Source organism: Protopterus annectens, chromosome 13.part0 (genome assembly GCF_019279795.1).
Source record: "Protopterus annectens isolate FY-2018-M chromosome 13.part0, PAN1.0, whole genome shotgun sequence".
In the NCBI taxonomy this organism is placed as follows: domain Eukaryota; kingdom Metazoa; phylum Chordata; order Ceratodontiformes; family Protopteridae; genus Protopterus; species Protopterus annectens.
Window position 1 is genome coordinate 953,218,698 of NC_056747.1, and position 23,274 is coordinate 953,241,971.

The 23,274-nt window shown below is 44.2% G+C and overlaps 1 protein-coding gene across 5 annotated transcripts in view; it reads left to right on the forward strand.

Moving 5' to 3' along the window:
• Nucleotides 1-23,274, forward strand: part of STAT3 (signal transducer and activator of transcription 3) — a 1,961,792-nt gene that overhangs the window by 1,427,508 nt on the left and 511,010 nt on the right. For all 5 annotated transcript variants that reach the window (XM_044054713.1, XM_044054714.1, XM_044054715.1 and 2 more), the window contains exon 19: nt 7,248-7,342. In XM_044054713.1, the coding sequence (XP_043910648.1) occupies nt 7,248-7,342 (95 nt within the window). The remainder of the gene's footprint in view (nt 1-7,247; nt 7,343-23,274) is intronic.

The following is a 23,274-nucleotide window of genomic DNA, read 5'->3' on the forward strand; positions in this document are numbered from 1 at the left end:
GGCAGCGGCCACCCAGAAGGAATTAGCCGAGACTTCTTCCTCCATCCATCCTCCTAACAAGGAGTCTAGGACCATGGACCGGTACGGGAAGCGTACCCTTTCATCAGCAACCTTTACCTTACGGTCGCTGAACTACTTATCTCACTTTACTCGGTTCCAGAGAGATCTTCTCAAGGAGCTAGGAGATACTGTCACGGGTAATGTTCCTGAGGCGGTGGCCCAGACGGTTAACACCCAGATGTCTACCCTCAATTCCATCGTTAACTCCTCCATGAGGCTAATTTTATATGCAGCCGAGGGAGCAAGTAGGGCAGCAAGCTCAGGAGTCGCCCTTAGGAGGCAAGCCTGGATGCGCCTTTGTCATTTCGCGGAGGCCTTTAAGTCTTCATTCACTGAAGCCCCCTTTGATGGTTCTTCTTTGTTTGGAACCAAGGTGAAAGACACCCTCACCAGGTGCGAGCAGGAGGGAAAAACTCTGTCTGCTGTAGGGGTCCATTTTTCCCTTCCCTCTAGGCCTTATCCCAAGGCCCAGAGGGGTGAGAAGATGTGGTTCAAAAAATCACAGAGGTTTTTTCCTGGTGCACAAGGTGAGCCCCCCTCCAGAGGCAGAGGAGGGGGAGGTTATTCAGGAAGACACCTCCCTAGAGGCAGAGGGGGGCCCCGCAATTCGGGAGACCGCGATTCCTTTCACGGCTCTCCCTACCGTCAGTCCTGATAGGAGGCCCGACTGTGCATTTTCGGAGCCAGTCGGGGGTCGAATATCTTTATACCCGGAAGCCTGGCAAAGCATCACCCAGGACCAATGGGTATTACGAATAATTTCCGGAGGTTATGCCATCCCCTTTTCGTCAGATCCCCCTCCAGTCAGAAAATTCCCAGACGTTCCACCCAGTCAGAGGGATCACGCGGCTTCAGAGGTTTCAAAGCTGCTAGAAAAAGGAGCCATCCAGCATGTCCCCTCAGACCAGATCGGATTAGGGACTTACTTAAGATTCTTTTTGGTGCCGAAAAGAAGAGGGGACCTGAGACCCATATTAGATCTCAGCCACTGAACAACCATGTACAAAAGTCCAAGTTCCGTATGGTCACATTACAGTCAATTCTCCCATTGTTGGGAAAAGAAGTATAGATGTGCTCCATCGACCTCAAGGATGCTTACTACCACATCAAAATGGACAGGGCATCCAGGAGTCACCTACGCTTCCAGCTGGGAGCCAGTCACTTTCAGTTTCGAGCCCTGCCCTTTGGTCTCACCACAGCCCCCAGAGAGTTCACCAAGTGTATGGCGGTGGTGACAGCTCACTTGAGACGTCAAGGATTCCAAGTGTTTCCGTATCTGGATGACTGGCTCCTCACTGCCACCACCAGGCATCTACTAATCCAAACCAGGGACGCTACCATCACTCTCTGTCAACAGTTGGGCATAACACTGAACTGGGAAAAATCTGCCTTGTTGCCCTCACAGCGTGTCATATTTATAGGTGCAGAGCTAGACACCGTTCAAATGCGGGCCTTTCTACCACAGGAAAGAATCAGAGTCTTACAGCAACAGGTTCACTCCCTGCTCCCCCTGAAAAGAGCGAAGGCAAGATGGGTTCACCAACTCCTGGGGACTATGGCAGCAACAATTATGTTAGTCCCTCTAGCAAGATTACATATGAGGCTCCTTCAGTGACTCCTCTTTGCTCAGTGGTCTCTCCAGAGACTTCCACTTTCCCACCCTATTTTACTCATGGACAGATGCAAACAGGATCTCAGTTGGTGGCTTTGCACCAACAATCTGGACAGGGCAAAACCCTTCATTCTGCCGCCCCCAATTGCCAAGGTGACCACGGACGCCTCCCAGATAGGGGGGCATTATCTAGGCAGGACAGTCCAAGGCACGTGGCAAGAGCACGAGATACATTTGCATATCAACGTCCTAGAGATGAGAGCGATGCTACTTGCATTGCAGGTACTTCAGAGCTTTCTACCTCTCGGGACTATTGCAATCCACTCGGACAATATGTCAGTGGTGTGGTATCTGAACAAGCAGGGAGGAACCAGGTCATACCCCCTGTGCAGAGAGGCCATGCGAGTGTGGCAGTGGGCAGTATCTTCCCAATGGTTTCTGGTGGCAACACACATTCCAGGGAAGTCCAGTGTGATCGCAGACAGGCTAAGCAGAGCTATTCTGATGACTTACGAGTGGTCCCTGAACCGTCTAGTTGCAGAACGGATCTTCAGCAGATGGGGTCAGCCTTGCTGCGACCTTTGTCAGCCCCATCAATGCCAAATGCAGCAGCTACTTCACGTTAACCCCCCCCCCCCCCGGGGGAGTCACCCAGGGACGCTCTAGACCACGATTGGCCCTCCGGTCTGCTATATGCTTTCCCTCCCATTTCCCTTGCTGTCAAAAGTGATTCAGAAAGTGCAATCCTTGGGAAGCAGAATGATTCTGATTGCTCCACACTGGCTTCGTCAAGTTTGGGTCCCCTTTCTCCATCCCCACATCGTGGACACACCTTGGACTCTGGACCCACAACCAGATTTACTGACACACATGTCAGGGCAGCTCCATCCCTCTCTGCAGACCCTCCGATTGACAGCTTGGCTACTCCACTTCCGTCGTTAGTTAGGCTTCATCACTTTTCACCTGAGGTAGTTCATATTTTATCTTCCTGTCATAAGCCCTCTACCAGGAAGATTTATTCCATCAAATGGAAGAGATTTTCTATTTGGGCTCATACCCAAGGGATTGACCCTTACACAGCTCCAATTGCTTCTGTCTTGGAGTTCTTGTCTATGCTTTTTCATCAGGGCTCAGCGTCTGCCGCCATTAAAGTCCAACTGGCAGCGATTTCTAACTTTCATGTTCCTAATGTGCCTAGTCTGATGGCTAACCGACTCTGTAAGGCTTTCCTGAAGGGCACTTTATTACTCCGTCCTCCTGTTTCGGAACCTATCATGTCTTGGGATTTAAATTTTGTTCTGCAGGCTCTTACTTCACCACCCTTTGAGCCTGCAGCTACTTGTGACTTAAAATTCTTGACCTGGAAGACTGCATTTTTAGTAGCCATCACATCAGCCAGACGCATCTCAGAGATTCAAGCTCTCTCTATCAAACCCCCACACTTGATCTTTCATAAGGACAGGGTTTCTCTTAGACCAAATCCTTATTTTCTTCCTAAAGTGGCATCCATATCTAATCTTAATCAATCTATTGAGTTGCCAGTGTTCTTTCCCCAGTTTTCAAACAAGGCAGAATTTAAATTTCATCAATTGGATGTACACAGACAGTTAAGTTTTTAATCTGCACAGAACCAAAGATCTCCAAAAATCTGATCAGCTGTTTGTTTCCTTTTCGGAAAACAGAATTGGGTCTTCTGTCTCCAAAATCACCCTATCCAGGTGGATATCCAATTGCATCTCTTTCATTTATTCCTCAGGGGGTAAAGACCTACTGTTTCCGGTCAAGGCTCACTCTACTCGGGCTGTATCTACATCTGCAGCCTATCAGGCCAGATAGTCTGTGGATGATTTTTGTGCTGCAGCTACCTGGGCATCTCCTCACACCTTTGTTGCTCATTACAAGTTGGACGTGGTGTCTAGGGGCATGTCTTCCTTTGGTTCCACAGTGCTCAGGAGTATCTTCCTCTGAGCCTCCCAGGATTTATGTGCTGGGGACGCTGTCCCACTGGTAAGAATGTAGGCGAGATTGGACTACATAACATCAAGATGTTATGTACTCACCATAACATTTGATGTATGTAGTCCATCTCACCTCACATTCTTACTTATCCTCCCACCTTCCCCCTTCCTGGAGGTGGTTAGGTCTGGGTTTCAGAGCTCCCTTCACTTTTCGTTTATTCTTCTTTCCTTGGATGTTGTTATGCATGAGATATGAGTGTTGGTGTTCGCAGCAAACTAGATCTGGGGATATGGAGCAAAGCAGCATGGGATACCATCTTAGCCCGGCCAATAGAAAGACTTCGAGCTAGAAAAGTTTGGCCGAGTCGGCGCCGATATTCGGCTCCGAACCCATGGGTAAGAATGTGAGGCGAGATGGACTACATACATCGAACGTTATGGTGAGTACATAACTTCTTATTTCATTCCAACCGTAAAGATGTACACAAATCTCCATTTTGTCCTATATATATAGTGTAAGGGGGAGCATTGTAAGTCATACACACCCACATGAACAATGGCCATGTTATATTCTTGCTTGGGAAGAATGGACTTGAGCTCCCTAAGTGATATGGCAAATTGTAGTACATAATAGGCAGCTGACTGTTACTTTATTTTTGGTTAGTACCATGACAAGTGGGCTGTTCTTGTAGCCTGTGGGACATGGCCAGACCATTCTGGTGACGCTTGTCTGATGGTGAAAGAAGCTATTTGTGGTATGGAATGGGTGTTTGCATGTTGCTGAAGTCTGGCTAGGGTCAGAGTGTATGCAGTGTCACACATAAAAGGTCTTTGTGGTTTTGGAAGTTATATTTTTAGTACCTCAGTAGAGGATGATTTTGTGTGTGTCTTGTAGTGTGTGTGGCCATAGTATTAATTTGGATGCTGACAGCCAGTTTGGGTGAGAGGTTTGCCTCTATTTGTAGTAAGTATTTGTACCTCAGATTTGCTGTCCTGTCCGGGGGTGGGGTGTGCTCGGTAGCATGTAGTCCCATACGATCTCCCTCATTCTTTGGCATTTAAAGTAGTTGCTTGGGGAGAGGTGGTGAGGTTGTATTAATGAACATTTTGAACATAGTAAAGGTTGTCTTTTGGGTTTCTTTAGTGTCTAAGAATTGTGTGTGTTTATGCATAAGATTATATTCAAGTACCAGACAGGAGAACATTTGTGCATTCACAAACATGTATACAAAGACTTTTCTCATGTTTTTGGTTTACAGCAAAATGTGGGTGTCCTCTTTTAAAAGTAGAACAATATTGAGTTAGTAGTTTACCTTTTGAGGCTAGTCTCAGAGGAATAATTGTATTTCTGAGGATTGAAAATAGCTCTCATTCTCTTACCACAAGAATTCTGGACAAAGCCAAAAATAATAGGGGAACAAAGGCCCAGAATTGGGGACAAATTTTAAATATTGGTCTTGCAAACTTTCAAGCAACTTGTTAGAATAGCAAGTTTTGCATTAGTATGAAATTTCTGAAGAGTATGGCATGTGAAATTGGACACGGGTAACCTGTAAATGGTTCATCTCCCAGGCCCATGCTTACATTTATCAAGGGTATCAGAACTTGTCAGAGATTTGTTATTCATGGCTAGGCTTAAAAAGCCCCTTGTGGTCATTAGCCGAAATTCAAATGTCTTGTAATTATTTGGTGACTGAAATCTTTAATGATTTGCCAGAATGATGCAAAACTGTGGGCATTTTGTGAAGTTTTGGACAGTTGATAGGTATGGTATTGGGGTAGGAGTATACAGCATAAAGTTTGCTTTCTTATGTGCTAATAATCGACCCTTTATACAGACTATGCTTAAATTGTGTTAAAGGTCAGAAACACTTGTTCACTTCCATACCAGCCTTTCACATCCTGATCCACCTTAAATTCAGCAGTGTTATTGTGAGTGAGTTATTTTTATTCCTTGTATCCCTTCTTCTCGGTCAGTAACGCCCTTTTAGCAAGGAGCATGGTATCTTGTTACCAGCATGTTTGTAACAGAATCACAGAGAGGGTTTTGTTAACATAAAATTATAGGTTGGTTGTTTTGAGTCATGTCCATCTTTCTTTTACTGGGGACTGTTGTGGTTTCCCACCTATTGAGAGGCCCATTAGGCAAATAAAGATTAACTGACGGAGATGCTGTTGCAGCTGTGGGTTTACGCAAGAAGCTATGCTAAAAATCTGTATAGTGCATTCTGTTGCATCATCTATGTTTCTTTCCATCTTTGCAAATGACTGCTCCCACAGCATGTGTAGTCACCATCTCAAATCATTTGGAACGTAGTGGAAAAGTACTGGTTTTCATTTCTGTTTCACTTTTTTTTTTTTTGTTGGCTGCAGATATTTAACTATTTGTTATCTGCTTCCAGTGCAAATTAGTAGCTGGCTTTTCCTGTATTACTTCAGATTACCTGTTTTATCTTATTCAGTGTCAGTCTGGAGCCTGTCCTGACACTCAACCAGGTATAAGGCAGAGAATAATTGCAGGTGGAATGCCAAGTCATAGCAGAATATATGTACACACACACACACACACACACACACACACACACACACACACACACACACACACACACACACACACACACATGGGAAGTTTAGAGGATTACCTGTTCACCTAATTCATGTTATTGGGATGTTAGAGATAAAACAAGGCACCTGGCAAAAAATGTGGACAAAGGGAGGGAAGGAGGATATGTAGACCCTGCAGGAGGCATCTTCGCTTTGAAATGAACTGGGAAACCAAACAGTGAACCAGCAATGCAAGCTAACACACCACAGTTTTAAGAAGAAAAAAAACACTTGAGCATCTGAATACAATACAAACTCATGGTGAAAAAAGTGTTGTATGGTTCACCAAAACCTTATTACTGTCCACAAACCCAAGCGCCCAGCTGGTCAGCTCTACTCTCCTTTTCCCTAGCTAAAAAATGAAATGCCCTGCCCTCTACACTCAGGACCTGTGACAACCTAAACACCTTCAAAACACAACTTTATTCTTACCCGTTTCTTCACAGAAAATGTAACTGCACTCTTTATCCCATACCCCCAAGCTCCCCTCCTCCTGGCTAACCTTCATAACTTTCTAACTTCTCTCAAAGACCTAGATTATAAATGTAACTAATATTAACTTCCAGCCATTATGCTCTATGTCTCCCATCCTCCTGGACAATTCTTTAATATCTTTGTTGCTTTAGTGAATGATACCTGTTTGACTGCAATTCTGCAAGTTGTTTTGTAATACTACCTATTGATTGTAATGCAACATTTTTTCTTTGTAATTCATTATTTGATGTAACTTTGTATTGAGGAGCTTTTCTCCCCGGGCCTGTACTGAAAATGGTCAGCAAACTGGAATAAATAAATAATAAATAAATTGTGAGGTCATGTATTTTGATATGTATCAGTGCTAAGTGTATATCGTTTCTTTTAAAGTCAGATGCAAACGTACTTAATGACAGTTGCTTGATTTTTATTGATTCATGTCACTCTTTGCAGAAATTTAATTGTTGTGATTGATATATAAATACACACACATATATATATATATATATATATATATATATATGTTTTTTTTGTTACAGGAAAACATGGCAGGCAAAGGTTTCTCTTTCTGGGTATGGCTAGACAACATCATAGATCTTGTGAAAAAATACATACTGGCTCTTTGGAATGAAGGGTAAGCACAGAAAAACTTAAGTTTCCTAGATTTAAAAAAAAAAAAACATGTTGTTTGCATAACACAGACATAGAAATTTTACTGAACGTATGAATTTGCTACAGATGTTGAATTGCTGCTTGTATGGTTATCTAGAACTTTAGAATGATGTGAAAATGCTGCAGATATTAGCAGGGTGATGCTGCAGTCTTTTTACTGCGTGACAATCTAAATCCAGATCCAGAGCTTCCAGCTATTCCTCAGGCATAATGGGCTAAATAGCAAGGGCCCCCCTCGATGATGGCCATAACTGAGTAATACATCAGCATTGTTTTTTTTGTTTTGTTTTTTTTGCCAGTAAAATATGTCACTGGTCTCAGTGGCTTGGCAGGTATTCTAGAGCTGGAATTTCAAGAAGAAGAATAGAATGCTATGGGTTTGGTTTCCACGCCATCTGCTTGGATAGAATGCTATGGGTTTGGTCTCCACACCATCTGCTTGGATTTATATTTCCTTGCTGTCACTAGAATGAAGCAAAAGGGTTTACAACATTATTGAGGAGTTGACTTTTGGATGAAATGATAAATTGCAGTCCCATCTTTTTGAGTAAGTGGTACCTCAGGTGAATGTGAAAGCAACCCCACTGCACTCACTGAAAAGAGCAAATGTTCCCAATGTCCTAACAAAATTATTCATAGTCAGAAAGTTTACCTCCTCCGGTTTCTTCTTGAAAACAGCCACACTGTATGGGACTAGTCCAGTAAGAATTCACTCATTAATCATCCGATTGCCCTTTTAATCCATTAATAGGTTATGGGGATATCAGAGTCTATCCACCATTAATTGGTCACAAGGTTGATAAGTTAATCCTAAACAAAGCAGAAACCCATTGCTGGACAAACATATGCACAGCAGGTACAAATACAGTGGATATAAAAAGTGTACAGACCCCTGTTAAAATGCCAGCTTTTTTGTGAAATAAAAAAAAATGAGACCACAATAAATCATTTCAAAACTTTTCCCACCTTTAATGTGACCTATAACCTGTACGGTTCAATTGAAAAACTAAATAAGGTGAGGGATATGCAAACAAACTGAGAAACAGTCAAAAGGTAGTCACAAAACAAAACCCTCGCCACCAGGAAGTCAGCCAAAGCTCTTTAATCCAATACAAGTGAATAAGGCTGATGTTTTTACGGCTGGTCTCAGCCTTATTCACTTGTATTGGATTAAAGAGCTTTGGCTGACTTCCTGGTGGCGAGGGTTTTGTTTCGTGACTACCTTTTGACCGTTTCTCAATTGAAAAACTAACAAATCTGTCAGGGGAAAATATGTTGTTGTGTCTTTTGGCTTTTCTCAGTTAGGGGTCGCCTATTCACGCATGTCTCCACACATAAAACGCTCTAGCTGAGAATCGAACAGGACAACATCTTACTGTGAGGCGACAATGCTACCGCAGCACCACCACCGCAGTTTTGTAAGGGGAAAATATAAAAAAAATAAAAAAAACACACAATAAGCTGGTTGCATAAACGTGCACACCCTTTGTTGAAGCACCTTTTGATTTAATTACAACATTCAGCCTTCTTGGGTAGAAGTCTGTCAGCATGGCACATATTGACTTGACAATATTTGCCCACTCTTCCTTGTAAAAGTGCTCCAAATGTGTCAGATTGTGAGGGCATCTCTTGTGCACAGCCCTCTTCAGGTCACCCCACAGATTTTCTATTGAATTTAGGTCTGAGCTCTGGCTGGGCCATTCCAAAACTTTAATTCTCTTCTGTGGAAGCCATTCTTTTGTTGATTTAGATGTATGCTTGGGGTCATTTTCATGTTGAAAGGTGAAATTCCTCTTCATCTTCAGCTTTCTAGCAGATGCCCGAAGGTTTTGGGTGAAAAGTGACTGGTATTTGGAACTGTTCATAATTCCATCCACCTTGACTAAAGCTCCAGTTCCAGCTGAAGAAAAGCAACCCCAAAGCATGATACTGCCACCACCATGCTTCACTGTGGGGGTGGTGTTCTTTTGGTGATGAGAAGTATTGTTTTTGCGCCAAACGTACCTTTTGGAATTGTGGCCAAAAAGTTCATCCTTGGTCTCATCAGACCATAACACATTTCCCCACATGCGTTTGGGAGACTGATGTATTGTTTTGCAAATTTTTAGCTGGCCTGGATGTTTTTCTGTGTAAGAAAAGGCTTCCATCTTGCAACCCTACGCCATAGTCCACACATATGGAGAATACGGGAGATTGTTGTCGCATGTAGTACACAAACCAGTACTTGCCAGAAATTCCTGCAGCTCCTTCAGTGTTGCTGTAGGTCTCTTGGCAACCTCCCTGACTAGTTTTCATCTTGTCTTTTCATCAATTTTGGAGGGATGTCCAGTTCTTTGCAACATCACTGTTGTTCCATATTTTCTTCACATTTTGATGACTGTCTTTACTGTGTTCCATGGTATATCCAGTGCTATAGAAATTTTTTTATACCCTTCTCCTAGCTGATACCTTTCAACAATGAGATCCCTTTGATGCTTTGTAAGCTCTCTGCAAACCATGGCTTTTGCTGTAGCAGACAACTGAGTAAATGTCAGGAGAATCCTACTAGGACAGCTGAACTTTATTTGTGATTAATCAGTCTTTTTAATTGATGGCAGGTATACCCCCAAGAAGACTGAATGCTCTAATTAAATCAGAAGGTGCTTCAAAAAAGTATTAGTTTAAGGGTGTACACACTTATGCAACCAGCTTACTGTACATTTTTTATTTTTTTATATTTTTCCCCCTACCAGATTTGTTTGTTTTTCAATTAGGTTATAGGTCACATTAAAGGTGGGAAAAGTTTTGAAATAATTTATTGTGGTCTCATTTTTTTATATCACAAAAACCTGGCATTTTAACAGGGGTGTGTACACTTTTTTTTATATCCACTGTACACCCACACACATGCATATGCACCCGAGTGCGTACACACACACACACACACACACACACACACACACACACACACATATACAGGCAGTTTGGAGGATCATCAGTTCAATATGGCATGTTTTTGGAATATGAGAGGAAATAAGAGCACAAATTTGTCACAAGGAGGATGTGCAAATTTTGTATAGAAAGGAACACAGCTGAGAACTGAACTGAAAACCCAAGCTATCAGCCTGGTAAGCAAAAGCAAGAAAATAAATAAATAAAATGCACACACTTGATGTCTGCAAGCCTGACATACACACGCGCATGTGCGAGCCATGGTGTAATGTATAGGGTATGTAAGCTTGATTACCTTCTAGACAGCTAGTTCTTTCCTTGTCACTCACACATTTTGGATCTTGGTATTTTTGTCTTTAATAAAAGTCCTGTATTCACATACCTAAGCATTATGTGTCCATCTAATTACCAGCCAAGACCTGTAGTGATAGTGCCTGTATGGTGACGAGAGAAAAACGTAGCAGTGATAATTGCCACAAATGTAGAAGTTTCACCCTTATATCCAGCACTGAAAGCAGGCAAGCACTGTTTATTATGTACTTCTCAGAGGTGGCAGTTGATAATTTTTCACACAGAAATCAGCTAGGGGGTCTTTCTTACATCCCCTGGCAGAATCTGGCTTATAATGATGGATACAAACAGTTTGAAGCCAAGTCAGACCTGAACCTCCTCATTGTATATAAGTCCAGTGTTGAGCTCATTCTTGACCAGGGAGGGTTTGAGCCAATCTGTTCCTTAGACTCTGTTGAAGGTCTTATATATGGGAGAGGTGCACCCTTGGATTTCTCCCCAAGAGGTGCTTCCTGAAGCTGTTGTCAGTTCATCTTCTGATAAAGGCTAGTTCGTATCCACACTATTCCTAGATCTGTCAAAGGCCTTTGACACCATCTCACACACCCTACTTATATCCCAACTCTCCACCCTACACCTCTCTCTCCCACCACTATCACCTGGTTTTCCAGCTACTTGTCCAACCACCAACAAGCTGACCAATGGAAAACTTCAACCTCCCCTTTCCTTCCCACACCCACAGGTGTCCCACAAGGTTCTGTTCTTGGCCGTCTTGTCTTCAACCTGTTCATTAACAGCTTTGACCAGTCCATCCCCGACACCTCTATCATCCAATATGCAGATGACACAACAGTCATCTGCTCAGACTTCTCCCCCCTCTGAGCTCCTAGCAAAATCCCACCTAGCCTTCTCCAAAACAGAAACCTGGATGCAGTCTAACCATCTGGCACTAAATGCAAATAAAACCAAACTATTTTTTTCCCCTACCAAAAAACTCCATTGACAAATCCATATTCACCATACAGAGCCAAAACAACACCCTCCTTGAAATCATCCCCAACACCAAGCTTCTTGGCATCATTATTGATGAATTAAACTTTGACACCCACATCCTCTCTGCAATCAAGAAAACCCACCAAAAGTTAGGTCTCCTCTACAGGCACAACCACTTCCTAAGCCCCTCTACCCGTCAAACTCTTGCATCCACCTTCCTACTCCCCTCCCTTATGTATGATGCCCCTCTTTTCACCACTCTCGATCTTGGCCTTTGGTCCAAACTTGAATCCTGCTATCACAAGATCTCCAAATTTGCAACCAATTAAAAAAACTCATCTCACCACTGCCACTCCCTCTTCACCCTCATCTGGCTTGAACAACCCAACTACCTCAGTTACCTACAATTCACCATTGCCCATAAGACCATCTTTAAACCTGCCAACTGCACAGCTCTCGCTACTTCTGTAAAACCTTACATTCCCAACTGCTCACTCAGATCCAAAAACCAAAATCTCCTTCAGGTCCACAAAACCTGCATGACCTCCTGGCCATCTACTGCTGTCCCACTCCTTAGCTAAACAGTGGAACCTACCAAAAACTACACCACCTCCCAAAACAATCCCTGTCCTACCAAAAACAAATTTTCTCTCTAATATCTATTGTACTGTACTCTCCAGTCTCAGATATACTATTACCCTCTCCTTGCATAATATTGTCCTAACCTACCATTGGCTAGTAGCTATATATTTTGAAATGTTAAACCTACAATTGAGTTTATAACAAAAATATTCACTTTATGTAAATGTTGAAATTTCTGTATTGAATTATGTCTTTCAGTTTTGTAACATTGTGACAAGCCAATTGCAAATATCAAGGAGCTCATCTGTAAATGTTTAATTAGCTGTGTGAACTATGTCCTTTTGTAACATGTGAAATGTAACTTGCAATTATTGTGGAGCTTTTCTCCCTGGGCCTCCACTGAAAATGGGCTCTTCTTGGCCCAGTGGATTTCCCCAATCATCAAACTTAAATAAATAAATGGCTGGAACCTTTGGTCAGTGAGATATCTCCTGAAAATTGGTTACTGGGTCATTGATTGGAGGTACTTGCAAGCTGAGGGTTCTCTTCGTGGATCTGGCCTATTTGAGGCTGATATATTTAGTCTTAATCTACTGAGGTTTGTGCCTTAGGGCCTGGATATCAAGTATCTGTTTAATGTTTGCTGGCAGTCTGACATATGTGTGCAGGATTGCACATTTAAAGAGTAAGGTTTACAGCCTGTACCAGCCAAAGTGCAGCTCTTTCCCCAAATATTGCTTTTGGCTAGTGCAAATTGTGACACCTGTTCTTGGTCTGGCTCTCAGTGCCAGTTGCCATATGCTGTTCCCTTCATGAGCTCACACCTTTGGATAGTGGGGGTATGGGCTGTGCATGACCTCCAGAATCCTTTCAGAATTCAGGGGATGTTGAGACTACTGTCAGTGTTATGGCTGGAGTGTCGAGTCCACCCTCCCTCCATCACCACCACTCTTTGTTCTCCCTCCAGATGATCCCTGATGTTGTCAGGCTGATTAGGAGTAGGCTGGACTGGCCTCTTACTATTCTTTCCTTTTCTCCAGGAAGAGTTATCAGAATTTATGAGGCAGAAGCCTGAGGAGATTTTCTTCGTGTTTCACTGTTGCAGTCATCATATTTGGGTTATCTGCCTGCAGGTAGCCCTCAGCCGGCCTGAATACCAGAGTCTTCGGATTTTTGCGTCAGATGCTGTCGCTTCTTCCATGACGTCAGGTCGTCAGGGGCATAAAACATGCAGCCGACACCATTACTTCAGTCTTTCTTGCTGTGCGGTGCCCAAAGCAGAAGCAGTTCGCAAGTGCCGGTCGGCCAACTCCTGAAATTTTCATTTTCGAGTTTCAGACCTGAAGTCTTCAAAAAGATAAGTACCTCGTTGGGGATCCTTTTTTCTTGCTCTAACCAATGTCAGAAAAAATTAACAATTGTCTTGCCTGTGGAAAGCAAATACCTCATAGAGATTTTCATTCTTACTGCATCACCTGTTTAGGCCACCACGATGTCCCTCGCTGTCGGTTTTGTGCCTTGTTCAACACCTGAACTATTCGTCGTCGGGCTATTTTTGTAGCTAAATTCTTTCGCTCTCGCTCTCGTTCTCCATACTCCGAAATGACTTCGGTAAGCCATCCGACAACCGATCTTCCGGAAAAACGTAAGGATAAAGACAGAGACAGACTGATTAGGTCCAAAACTGCTGACGGCGCTTCCGATAAGCTAGTCGCCAGTCTGCTGGTACTCAGTGAGGCGCTTTCACAGCCCCTGATACCTGCTACTACAGATTCCCAGGCCTCTACTGAGACCCATTCGGTGTCCGGTATGCCGCAAGATGCTTCTTCGACTATGGAACCTGCGGATGTCTCTACCTTGGATGGGTCTGGAGCCGCTGTGCAGGCACTGGCTTCTGAGGGTGTATTCAGGCCTACTGATTTTCATATTAAACCGACGATTTTGTTTCAAGCTAAGAATACCGAATTCCTCAGGCCTAAAGCTCGCACAAAGCCTAGAAAACCAGCGACCAAAGTGCATTCTCATGCCCATATGCCTCAAAAACAAATGATTAGAATGGCTGAAGACCTTATTACATTAATTAGGGGAAGCCAGCCTTCCCCCTCTAAGAGACCTAGAACTGATTTTCTTTCTGATTCTTCTCATCAGGAGTCTGATATTGCTGATGTCCTTCAAGGATGCATCTGCAGTCCTAACAAATGGGTTGTCCTGTCGTCAGGCAGCCCTTCGGTCGGCCGGATTCCAAAGTCTGGGTCTGGCCTCGGCTGGTGTCGCACTTCACCCGACGTCATCTCTGCTGGTCTTCGGGTATAAAGGCATCAGCCGATGCCATTTTCCTCAGTCTTTCTTGCCGTGGCGCTCAAGCAGAAGCTGTTCGCAAGTGCCGGTCGGTCAGATCCAGAGATTACTACTACCGAATACTACTTCAAGACTTCTAAAAGCTAAGTACCCGTTGGGGACTCTTTCTTGCCTCAGCCGATGTCAGAAAAAGTGAATAACTGTTTAACTTGTGGGAAACAAATACCTCATAAAGATTTCCACTCTTACTGCTTACCTTGTTTAGGCCCAGACCACGACGTAGCAGCCTGTTTAGCCTGTGCTTCCTTCAACCGACGAACGCTTAGGCGTCGGTCGGAGTTTGCTGAACAGTTTTTCGGCTCAGATTTTGCGTACATTATGCCGTCGGATCCTCCGACTTCTCAAATTGTTAAGAAACGCAAAGAAAAAGACCGACACTCGCGGTCCGCGGTTTCGGCCGAAACCACGGTTAAGCAAACCGCGAGTGTCTCGGTTTCGTCCGAAACCGAGCAAACGGCCGAATCCATGACTACTACCGAGGCTCCTGCTACCCTAGTTGAATCAGCCTCTGAAGTTTTGCCTATTAATGTGGTTCCTCCAGAATTATCGGACACCATCCCTTTGGATGTCTCTACCCCAGCACGTGGTGCTGCTAGGCCTCCTGCAGCCATGTCTATAAAGGCCTTTGCCAGGGCTAAAGCAGCCAAATCTGCTAAATCTGTGCCTGTTAAGCCCCCCTCACACAGGCCCAGTTCCAGTTCTCAAATGCTTACTCTGGCAGAGGATCTCATCTCTTTAATAAGGGGATCCCAATCTCACCCAGACAGGGCCTCTCAGCCTCCAGAAAAGAGACCTAGAGCAGAGCCCCTGAGCCAATGTCCTCAGATGATTCTTCTGATGATTCAGACAATACAGACCATCCAGAGGCTCCTTTTTCTACTTATGAAGATTCCGATGCTGAAGAATCTATTCCTTCTGCCTCTCCACCAGAGGAATTTTCCTTTGGGGAAACCTTACATGCCATGAGAGAGCAATTCCAATGGCAGGGACAAGATTTCTCTGATTCAAGAAAAGGCTTAGGACCTTTCTACATTTACCGCAACATAGGCCCTTAGCTATACCTCCAGTTCTTCCTGTTGTGGATGATGCATTTAATGATGTTTGCACTGCTCCTGATACTTTACCTCCAGCCCCTGCCAAGCCCGATAGGTTTTACAGGGTACCGGACACTCATCACCACCTATACAAGGCTCCCCTTGCAGATCCTGAGACTATCTCCCAGGGGCCTAAGGCAGTAGCTTCGACCTCAGCAAAAAAAACCCTCCCTTCTGAAAGGGAATCCAGGTCCTTAGAGAGATGGGGTACAAAAGTTTACACCTCTGCTACCCTCTCAGCTAGAGCTTTGAACTGTCAGTTTCATATGATCCAATACCAAGAGTTTATGCTTGATCAGTTAACTAAGAAACTGTCCTCTGATGATTCCTTAGATAAGAAATATGTTTTAGAAATGGTGAATAACATTCAGCAGGTTAGTAACCATTCCTTAAAATGTGGCTATGATGCACTGGAGGCTTCATTTAGATCAGCCATGACTGGCACAGTTATAAGAAGGCATGCATGGTTGAAAGAACAGGTCTTGCCGGATCATGTTAAAGCAAAGCTATTAGATGCTCCTATGGATAAGGTCAGTCTATTTGGTTCTCCTGCCCAGCAAGTAATGAAGAAAATGGAAGAGAAGGCAAAGTCTGTACAAACAGTTAAAGATTTCTTACAGGTTCAGGCCCCAAGGTGTGGCAGGAACTGGCCTTCCAAAATTGGTCCTTTCCAGACTCCTCTAAATCTCAGAGAGGCAGGAATAGACGCTCCAGAGGCAGAAATCAATCCAGAGGAGGTGCCTACAGAGGACGCCAGTGGCAAGGCAATAACCAACGAGGCACAGACACAACCACTGCCACTGCAACAGGACAATCACAGTGACTTGGCTCTGACACCGCCTACCAGGGAACAAATAGCAGCACCCTTAGGCGGAAAGTTAGCCTTATTTTCAAAAAATTGGCACTATATCACAAGAGACAAGTGGATTTTGCAAACTATAGACCAAGGCTACAGGTTTCATTTCCACACCTTACCAGTAAAAAGAGGAATGCCAAACTTACCTCCAAATCAGAAAACAGAAGCTCTAAAACAGATAGCTCAATTAACAAAGATGAGAGCTGTGGAAAGGGTACCACCTACAGAACAGGGCAAAGGATTCTATTCCAGACTCTTCCTAGTACCAAGAAAAGAGAAAAGCTGGAGACCTATTCTCGACCTGTCCGCCTTAAACACATTTATCATTGTTCCAAAATTCAAAATGCTGACCCTACAGCAACTTCTTCCCATGCTGGGCAAGGAGTGTTGGCTGGTAACTCTAGATCTCAAGGAGGCATACCTGCACGTCCCCATACGACCAAATTGCAGAAGATACCTCAGATTTCTTGCAGGATCAGAGCATTATCAATTCTCAGCATTGCCCTTTGTTTTATCTACTGCGCCCAGAGTATTCACAAAATGCCTGGCATCAGTAATCGCTCATTGCAGGCTACAGGGAATCCAAATTTATCCATACCTGGACGACTGCCTGATACAAGCGGACAACAAAAGCAAGCTGACAAAAGACTTACAAAGAGTCATTTGCTTACTACAAGCCCTGGGATACACAGTCAATTTAAAAAAGTCAAGACTGATACCATCCCAAACAAGAACATTCTTGGGTGCAGAATTGGACACAGTCAAACAGATGGCATTCCTAACTGCAGAAAAACAAGAACAACTCCCTCTTTACTTCTTGGCATTAACAAAGCAGAACAAACTAACAGCAAGGAAAGTACTGCAGGCCTTGGGCTTCATGGCATCATGCATAATCCTGGTCCCCCATGCCAGACTACATATGAGAAAGCTACAGTGGTACCTAAAGAATTTATGGTCTCAACACAGGCACAGCTTAGAAACCGAAATACCACTAATCCCATGCCTGAAACAAGAGTTCCTATGGTGGGCTCAAGCATGCCAGTCAAACCCAGGCTTGCCCTTCCACAACTTTCAAGCAAGCCAAACCATCACAACGGGTGCATCAGACCTAGGTTGGGGGGCACACATGCTGGACAAATGTATACAAGGATTATGGACTCCAGATCAGCTGCACCTGCACATAAATCAAAAAGAAATGCTGGCAGTAAAACTAGCAATCCAGAATTTCAGACCATTCCTCAAAGAAGGCCATTTAATGATAAGGACAGACAACACCACAGTCATGTGGTACATCAACAAACAGGGAGGCACTCATTCATACCCCCTATGCCGAATGACTCTGGACCTATGGAATATGGCTCTGAGCTACAACATCCAGTTACAGGCAATATTTGTACCGGAAAAGAAAACATCCTAGCAGACATGTTAAGCAGAACTACCTCGGATGCTCACGAATGGATGCTACACCCGGACATCTTCAAGGCCATCACAAAGAAATGGGGAATGCCACAAATAGACCTATTCGCATCCCCACTCAACCACCAGCTCAAGAAATTCTGCACAAGGACATACCACCCACTTGCATGGAAGGTGGACTCTCTATCCTTCAGTTGGAAAGGCCTGACAGCATATGCATTTCCACCTCTTCCTTTGATGCACAAGGTACTACTGAAAATCAAAGAGGAACGCCCAAGGATAATTCTGATAGCTCCAAATTGGCCAAGACAACACTGGTATCCATTGCTGAGGAGCATGTCTCGGGGAGAACGTGGACACTACCCTGATGCCTTTGATGTTAACTCAGAACGACTACAACATCATGCATCCAAACCTAAAAACTCTGCAACTGACTGCCTGGAACATTACATAACAGCAACTAACCCAGATTTATCCCAAAGGGTTAAAGACATTATCCTTGAGGCCTGCAGACCTTCAACAAGAAGGAACTATGCAGGAAAATGGAAAAGGTTTGTCATTTGGAGTACTGAAAGAGGAAAAGATGTGTCAAAGATAGATATTGCTAACATCCTGGAGTACTTGGCAGAGCTTCTCCATACAGGCCTGTCCTATTCCTCCATCAAGATACATGCATCAGCTATTTCTGCAGAATACAGCTTCGATCCCCCTGTCTTCTCACATCCTCTACTCAGGCAGTTCCTCAGAGGAATCAAGAATGTAAAACCTCCTAGGAAACCACCATTACCAGCATGGGACTTGAACTTTGTGCTAGAAAAATTGAGACTCGCGCCACTTGAACCAACAGCAACAGCAGATCTTCAACACCTATCCTGGAAAACTGCTTTCCTACTGGCAATTACTTCAGCAAGAAGGGTTTCGAACTACAGGCCTTAATGGCAGTACAACCCTTCCTAATCTTCCATCAAGATAGAGTGTCCATGAGAACTAATCCTACATTTATGCCTAAGGTGGTATCCAGAGTGTCTAAACCAGGCAATCCACCTACCTACCTTCTTTCCCAATCCACAGAACAGGGGAAAGACTGCTGTATACCTTGGATGTACATAGACAGTTGCTACTACCTGGACAGAACCAAGGGCAATAGAAAAACTGACCAGCTTCTAGTAGCTTATGCAACAGGAAGGGAAGGAAAAGCAATTTCCAAACAGACAATCTCCAAGTGGATAGGAAATTGCATAAGATTCTGTTACTCCTACCATGTAAAGCAAATTCCACAGAACATAAGACCTCACTCTACAAGGGCTACAGCCACTACCACAGCTTTCTTACGAGGAGTGGCTACCAAGGACATTATTGAGGCTACTTGGACCTCCGCATACATTTGCCAAGCATTACAACTTACCTCTATACTCTAGATCCCGAGCAGGGTTTGCCACTGCTGTATTGCAAGGGATCCTAACTACACCATAATTCTTCTTCCTCCTCCCTAGTTTGGCTATGGTATTCTACCCATTTGTTAGGACTGCAGATGCATCCTTGAAGGACATAGTACAGGTTTGTACCTACCATAAATGTAGATGTCCGAACAGGATAGCATCTGCAGTCAGGATTACCCACCCTCCTTCCCCTCTGTGGTACTCCTAGGTATTTACCCTCCTAATAGCTAGCTAGGGGGATCTCTTATGGTGTATTTGTTTGTATATATGTACATACATGCTTATTTTTGTGTTTGCCTACTTTTTTGGAAACATTGGCATTTACCCAAAATTTAGTTTTCCAAGAGGGCAACTGGCATCTGGGGCAAGAAACACTGAGGAAAATGGCCGGCTGATGCCTTTATACCCAAGACCAGCAGAGATGACGCCGGGTGAAGTGCGACACCAGCCGAGGCCAGACCCAGACTTTGGAACTGCCGATCAAGGGCTGCCTGACGACAGGACAACCCATTTGTTAGGACTGTAGATGCTATCCTGTTCGGACATCTACATTTATGGTAGGTACAAAACTGTACTTTCCTTCTGACTACCAGGATTTACCCTTATCCATTTATGAGGATTCTGATGCAGAGGATTCCATTCCCTCTCCTTCCCCTCCACAAGATTTTTCTTTTGGTGAAACCTTGCATACCCTTAGGGAGCATTTCCGCTGGGAAAGCCAGGACTATTCTCAGTCCAAAAAGAGACTTAGGGAATTTTTAAACCTGCCTCAACACAGGCCTGTAGCTATCCCTCCTGTTCTGGAGATTGTAGATGCTGTTTTTTTGGAATCCAGCCTTACCCCAGACACTGCCTCCAGCTCCCAGGAAGCTGTCTCACAAATTCCTTTTCAGGAATTCTACTGAGTATCAAGAGACTATTTCCCAAGGACCAAAAGGCATTAAGGCTACAACTGCCAAAAATCCTTCCCCTTCTGATAGGGATTCTAGAACTTTAGATAGATGGGGTAAGAAGGTATATACTTCTGCTACTTTGGCCTTTAGGGCTTTAAATTGCAGTTTCATATGTTAAAGTATCAGCAACATATTATGGGATTAATTAAACAGAAAATGATGTTGATTCCTGACTGTGCTGAACACAAAGATTTACAAGAGTTAATACATTCTGCTGACCAAGTAGGTATACATACTTTGCAATGTGGTTTTGATACTTTGGAAGCATCTTGCAGGGCTGCTGTCACTGGGTCTGTACTTAGAAGGCATGCTTGGCTTAAGGAACAAAACTTGCCAGATCATGTTAAAGCTAAATTACTGGATGCACCCTTAAACCAAGAGTGCCTTTTTGGCAACAAATCAGAAGTTGTCCTCAAAAGGATGGAGTAAAAAGCTAAATCTGTGCAAACTGTTAAAGATTTCTTACAAGTACAACCACCTCGATTCAGTAGGCATTGACCTTCAAAGAACTGGTCCTTTCCAGTCCCTTCCAGGCCTTCTTAGTCCAACCCCAGGATCAGCAGACCACCAAGGCTTCAGTCTCAGGCTATGCACAGATCTATGCAGTGGGGGAGGGGGGGGCTCCCACTTCCAAAGCAGGGAGTAGTAAGTCACCCCCCTATGGAAAAATAGCACAATGACTTATCCTTAACTCTACCAAGCCTTGCTCAACTACTTGCTCCCTTAGGAGGAAAGCTCGCCCTGCATGCAAAAAAACTAGGAACTCATTATCCAGGACAAATGGGTTTTAAACATAGTTTCCTTAGGATACAGATTCCACATCCACTCATTCTCAATCCCAAGTGGATGGCCAGACCTCCCCCCAAACCAGTGGGCGGAGGCCCAAAAACAAGTGCTCTCTCTCTCTCTCTCTCTGTCTCTCTCCTCAGTATCAGGGCTATTCAACCTGTCCCAGCAGAACAAAGGGGACAAGGTTTTTTTATTCAAGACTGTTTCTGGTTCCCAGAAAAGAAAACTTCTGGTGTCCTATCCTGGACCTTTCTATGCTCAACACCTTTCTGGTGGTTCCAAAATTCAAAATGCTAACTCTTCAACAGCTTCTTCCTATGCTAGCCAAGGATGCCTGGCTGACAACTCTAGACTTAAAAGAAGCTTACCTGCACATCCCAATAAGGGAATCCTGCAGAAAATATCTATGCTTCAGGGCAGGCTCCATGCACCGTCAGTTCTCTGCACTTCCCTTTCGCTTATCTACTGCGCACAGGGTATTCACAAAGTGTCTAGCTCCAGCCATTGCATTTTGCAGACAGAGAAATATTCAGATTTACCCATACTTGGACGATTGCCTGATTTAGGCAGAGAGTGATGACTTGCTATTACAACACCTGGCATTTGTAAAGAGACTTCTAATTTCACTGGGGTACACCATCAACGAGAAGAAATCACACCTATTACCCTGCCAACAGATTGTATTCCTGGGAGCAAGTTTGAACACAACTTCCCAGATGGCATTCCTCACTCCAGAGAAACAAGTTCATTTGACAACCTACTTCAAACTACTGGCCACAAAAACCCAGCTATCTATAAGGAAAATCCTGCATGCCCTGGGGTTCATGGCCTCTTGCATTCTGTTAATTCCATATGTAAGACTGCATATGAGGAAACTTCAGTGGTATCTAAAATGTCTATGGTGTCAACATTCTCAGGACCTAGAAACAATGATTCCTATCATTCCTTGTCTAACGGCAAAGTTCCTTCGGTGGGCAGAGGCCTGCTACCACAACAAGGGACTCCCTTTCACTCTACCCCCTGCAGCCCAAACCCTAACAACAGACTCATCAGACTATGCATGGGGGGGGGGGGCTCACATGGCAAGGCAGTGCATTCAGGACCAATGGAACCCAAAACAGATGCACCTGCATATCAGTCAAAAAGAAATGTTAACTGAACAGAATGCTCTGACAACTTTCAAAGACCTTATTCTTCCAGGACAGCTATTGGTAAAGACAGACAACACCACAGTTATGCGGTATATAAACAAGCAGGGAGGAACCCATTCCTACCCAGTCTGCAGACTAGCCATGGCTCTGTGGAACACAGTCTTGAGCTACCAAGTGAACCTACAAGCTCAATTCCTGCCAGGCAAACTAAATTCACTGGCAGATGACTTAAGCAGAAATCTCATGGACCCACACGAATGGAAACTGGAACCCAAAATATTCACGCTCTTGAGGAACAAATGGGGGACACCAGAGGTAGACCTGTTTGCCTCCCCTCAGAACTACCAATTGAACAAATTCTGCACCAAAACATCACACAGTCAAGCTTGGAAAGTGGATGCCCTGTCCTTTACCTGGGAAAGCCTCTCAGTTTATGCCTTTCCCCCCTCTGCCTCTCCTCTCGAAGGTTCTACTGAAGATGAAACAGGACAAGCTAAGGACAATACTGATTGCACCAGACTCTCCACGCTAGCTCTGGTACCCCCTTTTGTGCAGTCTGACAGTGCTGCAACCTTGGCACCTGCCTCAGTCCCCCTCCCTGCTGTACCAGCAGGCGGGTCAGATTCTGCACCCTCAGCTTCAAACCCTGAACCTTGCAACCTGGCTAATTCCATGAGCTCACCTCCAACAACCCTCATTAAGCAGGTGCTGGATGTCATTCTTGAGGCAAGGAGACCTAGTACTAGAAAATCCTATTCAGAAAAGTGGAAAAGATACTGTTCCTGGAACCAGGCTCAGGGGATTGGCACAACGGTGCCCAGCTTACCTCATATTCTAGATTATTTAACAGAAATGCTCCACAAGGGCCTGCCTTTCTCTTCTATTAAGATTCATGCCTCTGCCATATCAGCGCATTATAATACTGAGCCACCCCTCTTCTCTCATCCCCTGCTAAAACAATTCCTTAGAGGGGCCAGAAATGTAGGATTCCCCCCCCCCCAGGAGAGCTCCCACTCCAGCCTGGGACCTTAAGTTTGTATT